The sequence below is a fragment of the Microplitis mediator genome, chromosome 3, assembly GCF_029852145.1.
Source record: "Microplitis mediator isolate UGA2020A chromosome 3, iyMicMedi2.1, whole genome shotgun sequence".
In the NCBI taxonomy this organism is placed as follows: Eukaryota; Metazoa; Arthropoda; class Insecta; order Hymenoptera; family Braconidae; genus Microplitis; species Microplitis mediator.
In genome coordinates this window covers 17,335,537-17,351,401 of record NC_079971.1, presented here as the reverse complement: position 1 = coordinate 17,351,401, position 15,865 = coordinate 17,335,537, and the positions used below count along the sequence as shown (strand labels likewise).

General features: G+C 36.7%; 1 protein-coding gene across 3 annotated transcripts in view; it reads left to right on the top strand.

Annotated features, from left to right (window-relative positions):
* The window catches only part of LOC130664434 (GTP-binding protein REM 1), a 207,444-nt gene extending 192,185 nt beyond the window's left edge, over positions 1-15,259 (top strand). The window contains exons 5-6 of one of the 3 annotated variants that reach the window (XM_057464302.1): positions 8,485-8,674; positions 14,469-15,259. In XM_057464302.1, coding sequence (XP_057320285.1) covers positions 8,485-8,674; positions 14,469-14,761 — 483 coding nt within the window. In that variant the 3' untranslated portion in view covers positions 14,762-15,259. The remainder of the gene's footprint in view (positions 1-8,484; positions 8,675-14,468) is intronic. The other 2 variants (XM_057464300.1, XM_057464301.1) reach the window with 2 other exon arrangements.
* The last annotated feature ends 606 nt before the right edge of the window (positions 15,260-15,865 follow it).

Here is a 15,865-nt window from a genome sequence, read left to right as displayed (position 1 = left end):
TTAGAGTGGAAGTGAGTACGTTGAGTTTCCTTGATGCAGAATTGGAGTGCGAGGTTGATTTCAGATGATTTGAGTGGATGAGCTAGAGTTGAGTTTGGTATGCGTTTGATCATATCGCGTACCCTCCCACAAATTGCTGTAACTCTGAGCATGCGCAACCGTGGGATTGGACGTTCCATAAGCGTCCAAGCAGAGTTGAGTGGTTGAGCCGAAACGTAGAGTGATTTGACTGGAAGTTGTTCCAGGTGAGTATCTGCATCGTTATGAATAGGACTGGTTGGCCAGGACGGCGAGTCTTCGAACAACCATGATGGGCCAGACCACCATAGTTGATGAGTTTTAAGCTCACTGGTTGTCAAGCCTCGAGTTGCACAATCTGCTGGATTGTCAATGCCAGGGACAAACTTCCAGTGGCCATTTGGAATTAGTTCTTGAATAAATGACACCCTATTTCTGACAAAGTCTTTCCAGCGAGACGGATGCGAGTGTATCCACGTGAGTGTGATTGATGAATCGGTCCAAAGATATGTTGGCACTTGCGAGTAGTTGAGTGTAGTCTGGCAGTGTTTGACGAGTTTTGCCAACATGTGAGCCGCGCTGAGTTTCAAGCGTGGAATCGTTAGGGGTTTCAACGGTGCCACCTTGGTCTTAGAGCAAAGCAGCGTATCCTTTGCCCTCTGAGTGTGATTTCTTGGTAGGACCTTGATGAAAACTACCGCTGCCATCGCCAATTGCGAGGCATCGGAAAATCCATGGATTTCTAGAGCCGAGTTCGTGGACGAGTGGATCCATCTGGGAATTTTGATGATCTCAATGATGTTGAGTTGAGTCTTGAATGAAATCTATTTCTGACGTAGTTCTGCAGACAATGGAGTGTCCCAGCCGAGTTTGACAAACCAAAGTTCCTGCATGAACATTTTGGCTTGAATTATGAGTGGGGATAAGAATCCCAGTGGATCAAAGATCTGAGCAATCTCTGATAAAATTGCACGCTTTGTGCACGGTTGAGTTAAGCATGGTGGCGAGTAGTTGAACGAGAATAGATCCTTGTTTGAAGACCAGTACATCCTAAGAATTTTGGTGCTGACTTCTGGATCCTCTATTTTGTATTGTGTAATCGCTTCCGCACGATTGAGCTGAAGTAATTTGCGATGATTGCTTGCCCATTTAGCGAGTGGGAATCCGCCCGCCATGCACAGACCCTCGATGTCATCTGCAACTGCTTACAATGACTTGAGATCATCTGCGCCTCCGGAAATGTCGTCGACATACCGTTCTTTAGTGAGTGGATCGATTGCGAGTGGGAACCGATGTCCTTCATCTTCGACTAATTGGAGTAGGAATCGAACCGCAAGAAATGGAGCCGATTTCGTCCCATAGGTAACTGTAGTGAGTTTGAAGGGAATGATGTTTCCTTCCTCATCAAACCAGAGTATTTGTTGCAGACCCTGGTCCCTTTTGTGAACCGAAATTTGTCGATACATTTTGGTAACATCTGTGATAAAGATGAACCGGTGTTGTCTTGAGCTGATGAGTACGTCGAAGATGTTAACGAGTAATTTTGGCCCGGTATGCATGATGTCGTTGAGTGAGAGTCCTGAACTGGTTCGGTTTGAGCCGTTAAAGACCACACGGATCTTGAAGTTGTTGTTGTCTTCCTTCAGTACTCCATGGTGAGATAGGAAGTATTGAATTGATGATGTAGATGATGCCGCAGGCACCATGTGCTTGAGTTCGAGATACTCGGCCATGAATTCATGTAGAGTGTTTTGAGCCGAGCATCGTGATCAAGACGTCGCATGAGATGTTGTAAGCATTGACGAGCTGCTGTGTATGAGTTCTCCAGTTGTTGTGGGTCCGATATTAATGGCAGTCTAACAATGTATCTGCCAGAACTGTCTCGAGTGTGAGTGTCTCGGAAGTGAGCTTCACAAGCCTTCTTCGGGAGTTAATGAGCGTGATTGAGTTGAACTGACCTCTTCTTGGAGCCAGAACCGAGTTAGTAAGTCTTGAAGATCTTGATCATGATGATGAGAGACAGCATGATGAATTCTAAGTGGTTTGTTGAGCCGAGCTTGGACTAGACCAATGATAATCCATCCAAAAATTGTATTTTGAGCGAGTAATCCAGGAGATTCGCATTTGATGATCTCGCCAGTGATGACCTGGCCGTAATAATCGGCTCCAAGGATGACATCCGTTGGACCTGGAGTTTTAAAGTCTGGATCTGCGAGTGTAAGATGCGAGAACTGATGCAAGTCGGCATCTGAGACTTGGTCAGATGGTAATCGAGCCGTTAAACCACTTAGGATGTGAGCCTTTCATGTGAGTGATTGATCCGAGTGGCATGAACGTAAGGTTATGTTCACCCATCCCCTGGTACGGCCAGCCTTGGCTGCACCGATCCCCAGGATAGAAATATAGGACCGAGCACGAGTTAAATTTAGCATTTTTACCAATGACTCTGAAACAAAAGATATCTCAGAACCGGTATCTAAGAGAATGCGAATTGGATGAGTACTTAACTTGGTCACTACGTAGACTTGACAAGTCGCGAGTAACGTTGCATAATGATGAGCTTGAGTACAACCAGTTGTTGAGTTCTGAGTGGGCGAGTGATGAGTAAGAGTGCTGCGATCATGAGTATTCTGAGCTTACGTGTGGGCAAGAGTGCTGTTCGAGTGCGATGAGCTTGCAGTAGGCGAGCGCGGATCAGTATCGAGTGCTTGAGTGTCTGGATGAGTGTTGTTAAGCGAGTACGAGCTCCCAGGTATGACCGGTATGCTACATCAAAGGTGCCGTCTTTGATGTACGAGTGTTGGAGGAATTCCTCCAACTATCTAGTTGGAATTCCGAGTATCAGAGGGCGCGTCGATAGCTGCACCTCTGGTATAGTAGAGCTTGGAGTTATCAAATGTTCTGACGCGAACATTTGATAATTACGCAACATTACCCCTAGATAGTTTCAGGGAAACTCAATATTTTGTTGGCTACGGTCTGGTCCAAACCAACGAATAATTTCGCTATTAAAGCGTTGAGTGTCCATACCCTGGGAAAAAAGTTCTTATAGAATCACATATAAACATATGTGTTTATATATGATTATATGAAAGCTTGCATAATCTTACAAAATTCCTATAAGGATTCGTATGATCTTATAAGAATTTTATTACCTTTGATGTGATTTTATTTAAAGTTATATATAACGATAACAATACCAGGTAAAGTTTCATATGCTTATATATAATCATTAGACCGATTCAAAAAAATCGGCTACTTTTTTTTTCAAAACCCGCAGTGAAATATCTTCCTAGTCATGAAAAAAGAAGCCTGTGAAAACGGGAGCTCTTAATATCAATTTTGAAAGGTCGCTCATCGTAAATTCCTATTTCACGTTTAAGTAACGTGGAAAAAAAAATTTTTTAACTTTGCAATTTTATAACTCATTTTGGAATTAACGTGTCGAGGTGAGAGATACATATATTTGAAGGAAATTGAACGCTCTAAATAAATTGTCTCTTATGTTTTCTCTCTACCCTTGAAGATTTGAATCACGGTGGAAACGCCGTGGAAGTGTAAACACCGTGGATCCACCATAGTTACACGGTGGGTTTGTTCCATTTTACCGCTGTGTATACACAGTGTTTCCACTGTGATTACGTGGTGTATCCACCGTGATTCCATGGTGTATCCACCGCGTAATTACAGTGGAAACACCGTGTATACACGGTGGATATAAGGCGTAATCACAGTGGTAAAATGGAACAAATCCACCGTGTTTCCACCGTGATTCAAATCTTTGAAGGTAAGTCGACTCCTTTAAAAGTTATTCGAGTTTAAAGTTTAACATGTAATTAATTTATCCTTTTTTTCTTAATTTTTCTTAAATATTTCATAATTATTATTGGAAAAAAAAAATTTGTCTTAAAATATTAAATTATCTAGTTTAACGTCGTTGACAAAGTAGATCGTTGTTGTTCTACTATGAGAAAGAAATGACTTTTCAATTAAAAAAATCTGAAATTAATTCTCTCTATAAAGTTTAAAAAACATTTGAATTGTATGTACAAATTTTTCGGAAAATCGACCAACTGTGGTTCGTAGGAAATGTAGTGCACTTTTTTACCGGTGAAATAGAGATGTGCCGCATTATCAACTTACTTTTCAGATACTGTTGCTCAATTATTGTTCTGGTTCCTAGCTGTTCGTTATATTTACGATTTTGATGTACAAGAATTTAAAGATATTTCACTTTTTGAAAATTGTATTATTTTATTATCAATAATGGAAAAAAATGTATACTAATTGAGTATACATTCCGAAAAATTATGTACATACAATTCAAATTTTTTTTAAACTTCAAAGAGAGAATTAATTTCAGATTTTTAAATTGAAAAGTCATTTATTCCTCATAGTAGAACAATAAAGATCTACTTTGTCAACGACGTTGAACTTGATAATTTAATATTTTAAGACAAATTGTTTTTTTCAATAATAATTATGAAATATTTAAGAAAAATTAAGGAAAATTGGTTAAATTAATTACATGTTGAACTTTAAACTTGAATAACTTTTAAAGGAGTAGACTTAGAAAAAAAACATAAAAGACAATTTATTTAGAGCGTTCAATTTCCTTCAAAAATATGTATCTCTCACCTCGACATGTTAATCCCAAAATGAGTTATAAAATTGCAAAGTTAAAAATTTTTTTTTCCATGTTACTTAAACGTGAAATAGGAATTTACGATGAGCGACCTTTCAAAATTGATATTAAGAGCTCCCGTTTTCACAGGCTTCTTTTTTCATGACTAGGAAGATATTTCACTGCGGGTTTTGAAAAAAAATCTGTCTATCAGTTGACCCTGTGGGCCAGCTCTAAAACTTCCCGCTGTTCTTTGTCCTGTATACATTTTCCAGCTCTTCGAACTCGAAAATACTTTTGTATGCCGTTCTTTTCGAAAAAAATAGTTTTTTATCATTTTTTCTCCAACGATATCTCTCAAACGAATTAACCGATTGAGACGGTTGAGGTGGCAATCGACGTGTTTTATCAAGTTCTAAAGCTGATCGAATTTTGAATCCGATTTATTGAGTCGTTTTTGAGATATTTGAAATAAAATAAAAAAAAAATTTTTTAATTCTTTCGACAACGGTTTCTCTTGAACGAATGAACCGATTTCGATGGTTGAGGTGGCATTCGACGCGGCTTATAAAGCTCTAGAACCCAGTCCATTTTGGAATCAATCCATCAAGCACATTAAAAGTTATCCAAAAAAAACATTTTTGAAAAAAATTTTATTTTTGGAATATCTCTGAACCATGTAATGGTGAGCTGGAGAGGACCAGTATTCGAGGGCACCTGTGATGTGAAATTGTGATATTTTGTGCTTAATCTATTTTTTTTTTCTTATCACTATGACTATTGTTACTAAAATTACTTAAAAACTATTACAACTAGTATACTTAAACCTAGGCCTAAAATTCTAAATACTATGTTTAAACAACTAATTACTTTTGTACTTATTTTATATCTATTTGACTATTACTTATGTTTCTATTTAGTATGACTTAATACTACTTATTCACTAATTATTATTCTTATATCTACTTGACTATCGTTTATATTGTTAAAACTAGTATACTTAAATCTAGGACTAAAATTCTAATAATAGGTCTATGTTTTTGCGTAAACAACTAATTACTACTTTCCTATTACTATTTCTTATTCTGACTTAAGAACTTTTTCATATTTATATTTCTATTATTTCTTATAAATATGACTTATACTTTTTGTTTACAACTAAATTTTTGTATTACTCTTATATACTATTTATTAGGGTTTATTTTTTATTATAAACATTATTATTTTCTTTCGGAAATGACGTATTATTTATTTATACTTATATGGCTGTGTTTTTTTAGTTTAAGTTGAATGAATTCAGCGAGATATAAAATTATGTGAATGTACGGTATAAGTATGTGAATGCGCGGCCGAGCGAAAATTATTCTAAGTCCTGAGCACCAAAGTCAAAGGAAATAAAATAAAAACGCTTATATAGATTTCAAATGAATCGTTTAAAAGATTCAAGAGATTGAAAGAATTATAAAATGAACTGAAATACAAGAAATATTAGTTGAAATTAAAATAAACTCTAATATTTCAATCGTTCATTCTTTCATTTTTTATCCGTCCGCGTGGATTATCGTCGCTTGCACGGCTAAGTTCTCGAGACTTAGTATTTATTTAACGAATTCCTTTTCTTTAAATTCAATTTTACCTTTGATAAAATTAATTTCTCTCGATTTCCTTTGACTTTGAAACTCGGGACTTAGAAAAATTTTACAAACCGTATACTCTCGATGTCAACAACAAAGGGCGAGGGAATTTATTCCCGTTCACCTCTACAGCGGGTAGATATAATGATAAAACCGCGCATTTAAGCCCGTAGAGGCAACTTAGTCTCCCGAGACGTTTTCTAGAGGAAGGCCATTCCCTGGACAACATCTGGAACTTCGCCTACCCTACGTCCGACCGGATCAAGGTAAGCGAAATTTGTATTCTCGGGGAGATTTTGTGGTCCCCGTACTCAGGCCTTCTGCTGAGGTACGGTAGGTAGAACTAGCCGCGTAGGTAGGGGTTAGACGGAGACCATCCGCTTACCCTCTGGGACGGGACTTCGTGTAGGGCCGACGGGGTAGTCGACCAGACTCCCCTGAAGCACCCGGGAGGGGTAGTACCGCGTTGTAGACCGGGAACTTTTGAGTATGTGTGTGACCGTGTAACCGTGTAAGCCGTGTAAGCCGTGTATACCGTGTAAGCCGTGTATACCGTGTAAGCCGTGTATAAATTGCTTAATTAGCAATAAACCGTGTAAATTATTGAATAAACAACAAGCCGTGATTATATAATATTAAAACCGCGTTTAATTATCAATATTAATTATTGTAAGAGGTAGTAGAAAAGGGCTGGAAGCCATTGTAATTATTTAATAATAAATCCTAGTTTCTTATTCTGTCTAAATCTGTGTTTTCTTTCTTAAAAAAAAAGAGTTTCTTTTTTTTAGTTACGTAAAGTTTTGTTGATTGATTAATTAACACTGCCTATAAATTAACAACCCCTTTTGAACCCTGGACTCCGGCGAGCTAAACCAAGCAAAAAGGGGTAGTTGGATAATTTATACAGTCAAATTTTAGTAATTAACAATTACTTCTTTTGTTGATAAAATCGACCATACTTTTAATCACTAATTTTCTTCAACACATATTTTCTGTTTCGTCTAACTTCTGAGTTTCTGGTAACATACGAAACTGACTTGACGTTTTTTTTCTCTGACAGTAATCATATAATTAATTACTCTGTTATATATTTATAATAAAAACCCAATTATATCCGTTACAAATTTTTGACACTAATCAATTAACTATTTATTCTGTGTTATAAAATTACAATAATATTCCCAATTTTACCCGTTAAAACCAGCCCTACCGATCAAGCTCAATTTCTCGCAGCTTTAAGATATTGACAAGCCGCGTCGAATGACACCCTAAAGTTCAAAATCGGTTCATCCGTTCAAAAGATACAGGTATTCACATACGTACGTACGTACATACACTCGAACATCATCTTGAAATTAGTCAGAATAGCTTCCTAGGATCTCAAAATGTCGACATCTGATGAAAATTCAATTTTCGTAAATCGGATCAAAACCAATAACTTCCCGAATTTTTGAAAATTTACAATTTTCTTAGCGGGAAGTTAAAAAAAAATAGTCGATTTTTTTGAACCGGTCTAATAATCATAGATGATCATATAAAAGCTCATACGATCTTCAAAAATTCTTATAAGAATCTATATAATTTTATAAGGATTTTATAACAGTTGATATTATTTTTTATAAAGTTATACATAAGTTTATGACATCGCGAGACAAAATGTTATAAATTATATGCAGTAATTATATAGTAATTCTTATAATCTTATAAAATTTCTATAAAATTCCATGTAACTTTATATGAGGTTATATAATAACATTATGAAATTACAAGAGCACGTTTTATATGGTTATACATAATAATGTATGATCATATGAAATCATATATAACCTTATAAAATCCTTCTAAGAATTCAGATAATTAATAAAAATTTATGTGATTTTCTATGAAGTTATAAATAAATTCGTATGATTACTGTAGAGTTTAATACGTTTTTATAAAATCATATATGTATATATAAAAGTTTATATACTTTTATGATTCTTATATATAAATTTCTATGGTCTTATTAGCAAGTTATTATAATTCGCAATCAAACCTCAATCGGGGTCTATCAACATACAAACTAGGCCAAACTTGGATTTAAAAATTAAAATTCATTAATAAAGAAAATAAACGAAATTTATTGCTATGCCATTATTAGTATAATATCTTTAAATCACAGTTTTACGATTTATTCATCAAAGTAACAAGAGTATGAATTTGTTCCAGGCGCAATTTGAAAAAGATAACCAGCCCGATGCCTACATTATAATGTATTCTGTTATTGACAAAGTGTCGTTTCAACAGGCTGAAGAACTTTTGTCAAAACTCCATGTCCAAAATGTACTTAGAATTCGACCTGCTATACTAGTCGGTAATAAGATCGATCTCGTACGATCTAGAGCCGTAACATTTCAAGGTAATATGATTAATTGAATTAAATAAAATAAAATTACCCCTATCTCTGTTGAAATGATTGAGTGACAAAAAATAACTATGAGCACTGTGTTTCTTTTTTAAAATACATATTCAAATTATTTTACTTTAAAAAGAAGATTGTTATAACTGTACAACATTATGTTTAGCACTGTTGTATTATTAACAAGCGAAATTCCTCTCATTCATAGTGACAGAATAAATCAACAAATAGATAAATGGTCAAATTTAAAATTTGGGAAATCACAAATATCAATATGTTAAATTATTTTAAGTATGAAAAAAAACTATAGATAAAAAAGATGATACTTGCAGTAATTCGTTAGTATATTAATAACACTATGTACCTGTTCTTTATAAAATGAAAAATTGAAATGAAATTCGAATTATTTTACTTTCTAAATGTTTTCTCGCCATAACATGATATTTGGCAACGTTTCATCGCCATCATGAGTACCACAACAGCCGATATAGCGGGAGTTGAATTGAATTGAAGTGAGAATTGACACCTTTTTTTGGCATAGAGTCGAGCACTCAGTCCCTTTGAATCATTGTACTCGGCCCTACTAGGTCAATCTCGTTAGATTAAAGGTTGGATGGGCAGATTTATAGATTTCGTGAATCGTAGAAATCCGCGCATACCAACTTCTAATAGAATAGGCTGAGTGCTATCACAGATCCTCAAGATGTCTTTCCTTACATCAGCAGGTGAAGGGGAGTTTCGTCCTCTGAATTGCATCTGGGGCACAACGAATTATCGGTGATGCCCATAAGCTTCAGATGCCTTCCGGTAAACCAGTGCCCTGTAACGAGCCCAACAATAATCCTCAGTTTGGATCTGTTGAGTTCTACTAGTCTGGTACCTAATGTCTTCGATAGCCTATGAAATAGTGCCCTCGTACGTCGCATGCCTCCGGCCTCAAGCTACAGGTCAAAGAACCTGTCACAGGTCCAAGAACCTGTCACAGGTCCAAGTGATTGAGCCAAGTGATTTCTGATGAAGCTCAAAGGCACCAGAATTGGACAGGCTGGCTCAGGACCAGTTTTACAGGTCCCTACTCTTGCTAATTCATTTGCAATGACGTTCCCTATAATATCGCTATGACCCGGTACCCAAATGAGATTGATATAGTTAGCACTCACTAGCTTGCTAACCAGTGTAATACAGTCCCGTATAAGCTGCGGGTCTCCTGTCTATCCCTAAGACTTGCCCTTTGTATACCCAAGGTTCTTGGATTAGGGATACATCTGTCTGCAACACAGCCAGGTCTCTACTAAGCAATGCAGAGGCCGCTTTGCAGTGTTGAACATTTATTTGCGAAAAATGAGTCTGTCCTGCAGTTACCAAAACTGCAGCACTGGCTGTCTTATTGCTTTTATTGCAGTAGAAGGGATGAGAAAGAAATGGGAGAGGAAGGGTAGGGGATGATAGGTTGAGAAAGAAAGGGGACTGCCTAGTGGCCATCGTCTTCCTCTTTGTTGCTTGCGGCTGCTACATGTTTCGATGAGCCGGACAGCTGGAGGTTTCCCGCCAGAGCCTGAGCAAGGGTGGTTTGCTTACCTTGCTTAGTCCTTTTCAGGCCCTCTTTGACATTCGATTTTGCCTTTGTAGGCCTTCCTCTAGATCCCGATCTTGCCACAGGCAAGGTCTTTTCCCCGTCGGAGGTCCCACTTACTGTCAGGCGAGACAGCTTGATAATCGGCCTTACCAATGAGGTCCAAAACGAGCTAAGGCGTTTCTTCTACCCCTCCTCACCACTGAGGAACCCGGCAGGCTCTCCTACTGGAGACGGTGGAGGTGGAACGACCACAATGTCAGGTATTACGGAGGCAGTATCAGTTTCCTGAGCAGCACTGGCCGCTTCAGTCCTCTGGTTCTGCTTCTCTACCTTACCTCAAGCCGATGGCACTGCTCCGGATGTGGACTTCGTTGCAGTACCAACAGTGCCTTTCGAAGCGCCTCCACCCGCCCCAGCCACGGTCTTGGATGAGGCTTCGTAATAACGGGCCTTACCCAGACCGAAGTAGGGAGTGTAGTTGCACCCCAAGAGTACCGCCAGTGACTGCTGGTCTACTCCCAGAACTAGGTGGACGGTTTTGCCCACTACATGTCTGTCTCAGACCCGCCACATTTGAGTGGTGAGCCCAGAATTTGGGCGTGCCAATCTGTTGAGGTTAACCTTGGTTTCCTCAGTGGAACCAAAAACCGCCGTCAGCTTCTTAAGTTTCGGAAGCTTCTCATTCTCCAGAGCCTGAAGAAGAAGCCCCTCTCTAACCTTAATAGCCGGGGCAGTCCCTAGCAGCCACCGTTTGGCTTTTTCGTCAGCACAGGTGACCCACAGAGCTCCCTGATCCCGCTGGCATCCGTCAAAGCATGGGACCGGCTGCCCCGTGGAGACAGCATCCAACGCCCTGACTAACGCCTGCGGGACCAGACCACCCGTCTCCTGACTCAGCAGCGTGCTAGGGTAGCCAGAAGGCACTATAGCGACCTTTTTGTCCGCCCGAACAGCGTTACCGAAACCAGTTGACTTGTAAGTCACCTTGCCTCACTTTACTACTTTTTTAACCTCTGGTGGAGTTTGGTCCTCTGGTCTGGGCCTTTTTGGGCAACCAGTTGTCGAAGAGCCATCTTTCACTGTGGTCTTGTCGACAGAGGGAGAGACTCCCCCACAGCTTTGCTCCAAAAATTGTTCCCAGGCAGCCAATCTAGCTTTCCGGGCCTTTTTTTTCTCAGCTCCACTGCAGTTCTTCTTCTTTCCTCCATCAGTAGAAATTCCAGAAGTCCCGGCGTTAACTGAGCCTTCCGTACCCTCCTAGACGTCCATATGGACAGAAATATTGGAGATCTTACGAAACCTCCAATCCCAAGTTGTTTTTTGTTTGTTTTGTTTTTTCCATTTTGGTTCCACGAGAAGTCAGGAAATACAAGTTGCCACCAGCAGAGCCTGATACTAGCGAAAGGTGCATTGAATACAATGAGGTTGCACCTGGTACCCCAAGGCGCATCGTTCGCGACACAATACCCCTGTGTCATCCAGCCCTCAGCACGATGATTTACCACTGGCTTGGGAAGTTGTTCCACGACAAAGCCTTGGTCCCCGTGGGCCGTTTTTTATGCCAGTCGGGATTCCTGTAGCACTTGTTAACCAAAGCAGTCGTGACCTGCCCACAATGTCCTTCCCGTTGGGGGTCATCGTACGCTACCACTTCTCACCCCGGTCGTCTTCCTATCCGCCACCTGGGGACGCGCCCGGTTGGCACTCAACCATGTTGCCCGCTCTCCTTTACGGAGATTAGACAACCCGGGTATATAGCGGGAGTAACAATAATTATAGATATGAATAAATCCGCGGTTATATTTTATTTTTATATCATTAAAAAAATATTATTTTATCTAAATAAACAGATTTTCAATGAAAGAAAATTGAAAATCATGATGCATAAAAAAATTTTTTCTTCAACCCTTCGTCACACGCGTGTTCTTACCCGACTTCGTAATACGCACGATGAGCACCGCGCCGCCGTGTTAAATTTCATGCGGTGTTGCCAAGTACCCAATGAATATTCCATGCATATTATCATTAGGAAATAATTAAATTTTTAATTTAGTTTTACATTAAATTAAACATTTAACTAATTAGTAATTTTTTAAGAAACGATGATTTTTTTTTGGTCATATTTAGTAATAATTTAATTAAATTGAGTTTTTGATCCAGTAATAATTCTAAGTAATTCTAGAAACATATTTTTCAGTCGTATCTCTTTAATAAAATCATCACAGATATTATTTTTTAAAAATAATATCCTATCACTTAAAAATTTTTGACTGTACATTCGACATAAGATTTTTAAAACCTTATAACGGGGCTATGCTGCTACTCTGGTCGTCCTTTTTAAGGGCACCACTGGAAGTAATAACGGCCTCCCAGAACCGGATCTTAGATCATCAGGGTCGTTGTAAATTAATTAATTTGTAAGAGAACGAAGAGGAAGGATAATTTGTAATTATTAACACTTTATTTAAAATAACAATTTTAACCTTTATTTATATGACCTTATAAACCTTTTGTCCTTATAACACTTATAAACCTTATTAACTAACGTCAACTACCTTTGACCTTTTTGAAACTTATTTTCGTCAACTACCTTTGACGATTTCCTAAACCTTAATTAAGCCAACTACCTTTGGCATCACACACACACTCACACTGAGTCCCCTGGACTTATTATACACACACGCGACTTAACTAAACCTTAACTTAATCCTCCACGCGGTCACCAAGACTCTCTACGTGGCTAAAACCTTACATTTATTCCCGCGTGGTCCCCTGGACCCTCTTCGTGACTTTTACCTTAACAATTAATTCATTCACGCGGTCCCCTGGACCCTCTACGTGATATATAACCTTTACAACAAATTCACGCGTTCACCGTGACCCTCTACGTGATTTTAACACTAACAATTTTAATATCACTAACACCATTTTCACTTTTAACCCACACATTCTTTTAACAAATTTTCCTTTTACCAATATTAAAATCCTTCAATTCAATTCACCGTTTAAAATTACTAATCAATTAATATACATCCAATTAACTGTCCTTCATCAAGAATAAAATTAATTAATTAAAATTTAGTTTAAAGATATTTTTATTAATTAATTAATTTTTAATTACCTGTCTCACTATTACTTTTATCAATTTTCATGATTATCTTTAACCGCAATAAATTTACGTCAGAAATTCCAATACCACGTTTAGAGTCTTCAAAGTATGCGTTACTGATTACTTTTGACTTTTCTCGATTCTTTACTGTTCAGACACTTGACGCAATATTTCTTTCTTTACTGATAATTTAATTTACTTATTGTTTTATTTCTTATTACAGTAATTTATTAATTAATATTATTTAATAATTTTATTTATTAATTAATTAAATTTCATCTCAGACTTTTCGCGTCTGTTGAATCGATCATTCATTTATTATCGGTTCTTTATAAATTTAAATTATTTATTCAATTAATTTAATTTAACTATTGTAATTAACACTTTCATTTTATTTGGACTAAACCCCGAAATTTCTGGCTTGTGTTGTCACACAATAGGCCTAGAATTTTCTACGACGCAATAATTTCGGCAATGGCCTGGAATTCTGAACGACGCCCTGAATTCAGCTAAAGGGCGTGGATTCGTTTAGACAACGTCTGGATTAAATTAATTTTAACAACATCATATGAGAAAGTGCTGTAGTCAAGTATATTCTTTATACATGTAGCTATGAAAATCTATCGTGTTGTTTTACAAACAGGGTAACTCCGATAACTTAATTCCCAGTTCTTGCATTATCTCTTAATGTATAACTAACAATACTACAATCAACATTACAATAATTATATAATTGATTTATTGAATCGCATTATTGTTGTTATTATTTCTTAATTAATTGTTGGAATAAAATTTGTACATCAACTAATGCGGACTTTCTATTAATTCTAAATATTAGTTAACCAAAGTAATAGGTTAATCACAAAAAGGATCGACATCATTCTCAACCTAAGAAGCATTTAATCGTTCTACATTTGACGTATTCTAAACTAATTCTAAAATAATCTTGCTCATCTCTTGTTTTTTTTTTCAATCGACCCTAGATACTAGCAAGTTATAGCTTAGCTGAGGAAATACCCGTTACAATAATTGTTACCTAATAATGTTCAACATGTTTTTTTAATATTACATTAATAAACTACAAATTCAACTTCATTGAATTGTTACAGATGGAAAATATTCAGCATATACGTACCATGCGAAATTTATTGAAATATCTGTTGGCATTAACCATAATGTAGATGAACTTCTCGTTGGTGTACTTCATCAAATAAGACTAAAACGCCAAATTTGTAATCATCCATCGAATGCTGGAGAACTTGAGAAGATAACAAAAAGTAACCATTGGTATAAATCAAAAAGTATGATGCGAGCAACTGTAAAGGCACATAGAGTTCTCACATGGTTATTTAAAAAAGACGACAACAAATTTAAAAATTGTGAAAACCTGCATGTGTTATGAAACTCTAAAATAGACTGGAAGTATTAATAATAAATCTATTAAAATGGCAACGATGTCTTGACGTACATCTTGGCAGAATTTATGTTGGTTATGAATTGACTTTTATCGTTTCGAATTTCAATACCAGGATTCTGTTTCTTATGTTTGAGAGAAAAAATCTGAAATTTAATTATTAAATTATAAGAAAATTAAATTGTTTTTATACTACTGAATAATGTCAATTTCTCGTTCTTAAAATTATAAAGATTTTCCATATAATATGCTTTAGAATCACAAGTCTGATATTGTTGCTGAATAAATACAAAGTTAATGACTCTGAATCTAGCTATTGCAGTAATAATTGTTCTATTCAATCAAGCATATATAACCCAAACAGACAATACACAACAGTTATTTGGCTTAAAAAGATTGAAACTAATTTTTATTTAAACTATAATTGTACAAAATAAATAGGTTTAAATTTTATTGACTCCTACAAGCCCTAATTTTATAAATTAAATAATTTATTTTACCTGCAAACTTTTATATTCATTTTTAGGGGACTATTAGTGTGAGATTTTTAAAAAATTCAATTTTGTTTTTTTTTGCATATTTCGATAGTCTAAACCTTCAAAAATAGTATAACGGTGGGCCCTGGCTACTGCGTGTCCAGATAGCCAAGAACCACTGTTAATTTATAATTCCCGAACTTAGTTATTAATTAATTAAATTATCGATTTAAGTCGATTATCGCTGGTTCTGGAATCGGGAACTTGATATTCTCGGGGGTGAGTCGGCTCGTCCTGAGCCGGACACGCGGCTGAAAATAAACTTAAAATCTATAGGGCTCTGGTGATAGTTTATAATTAATACTCGAATAAATTTAATTTACGTAATTTATTTAACCAAAACCCCTTATATACAAATTTTCTCCTTAGCTCTATATATATATTCGAAATTATTACAATTAACTTTTAGAAAATTTACCGGACGATATGCGTGGGAATAAATATTGTGGCGAGAAAGTAAAATTTGCGGGAAAATTATCGCGTTGAAGAGAGAGGCTTTATACATAAATATTATAGAATGTATATATATATATATAGGCGAGCAAATATCGGGACT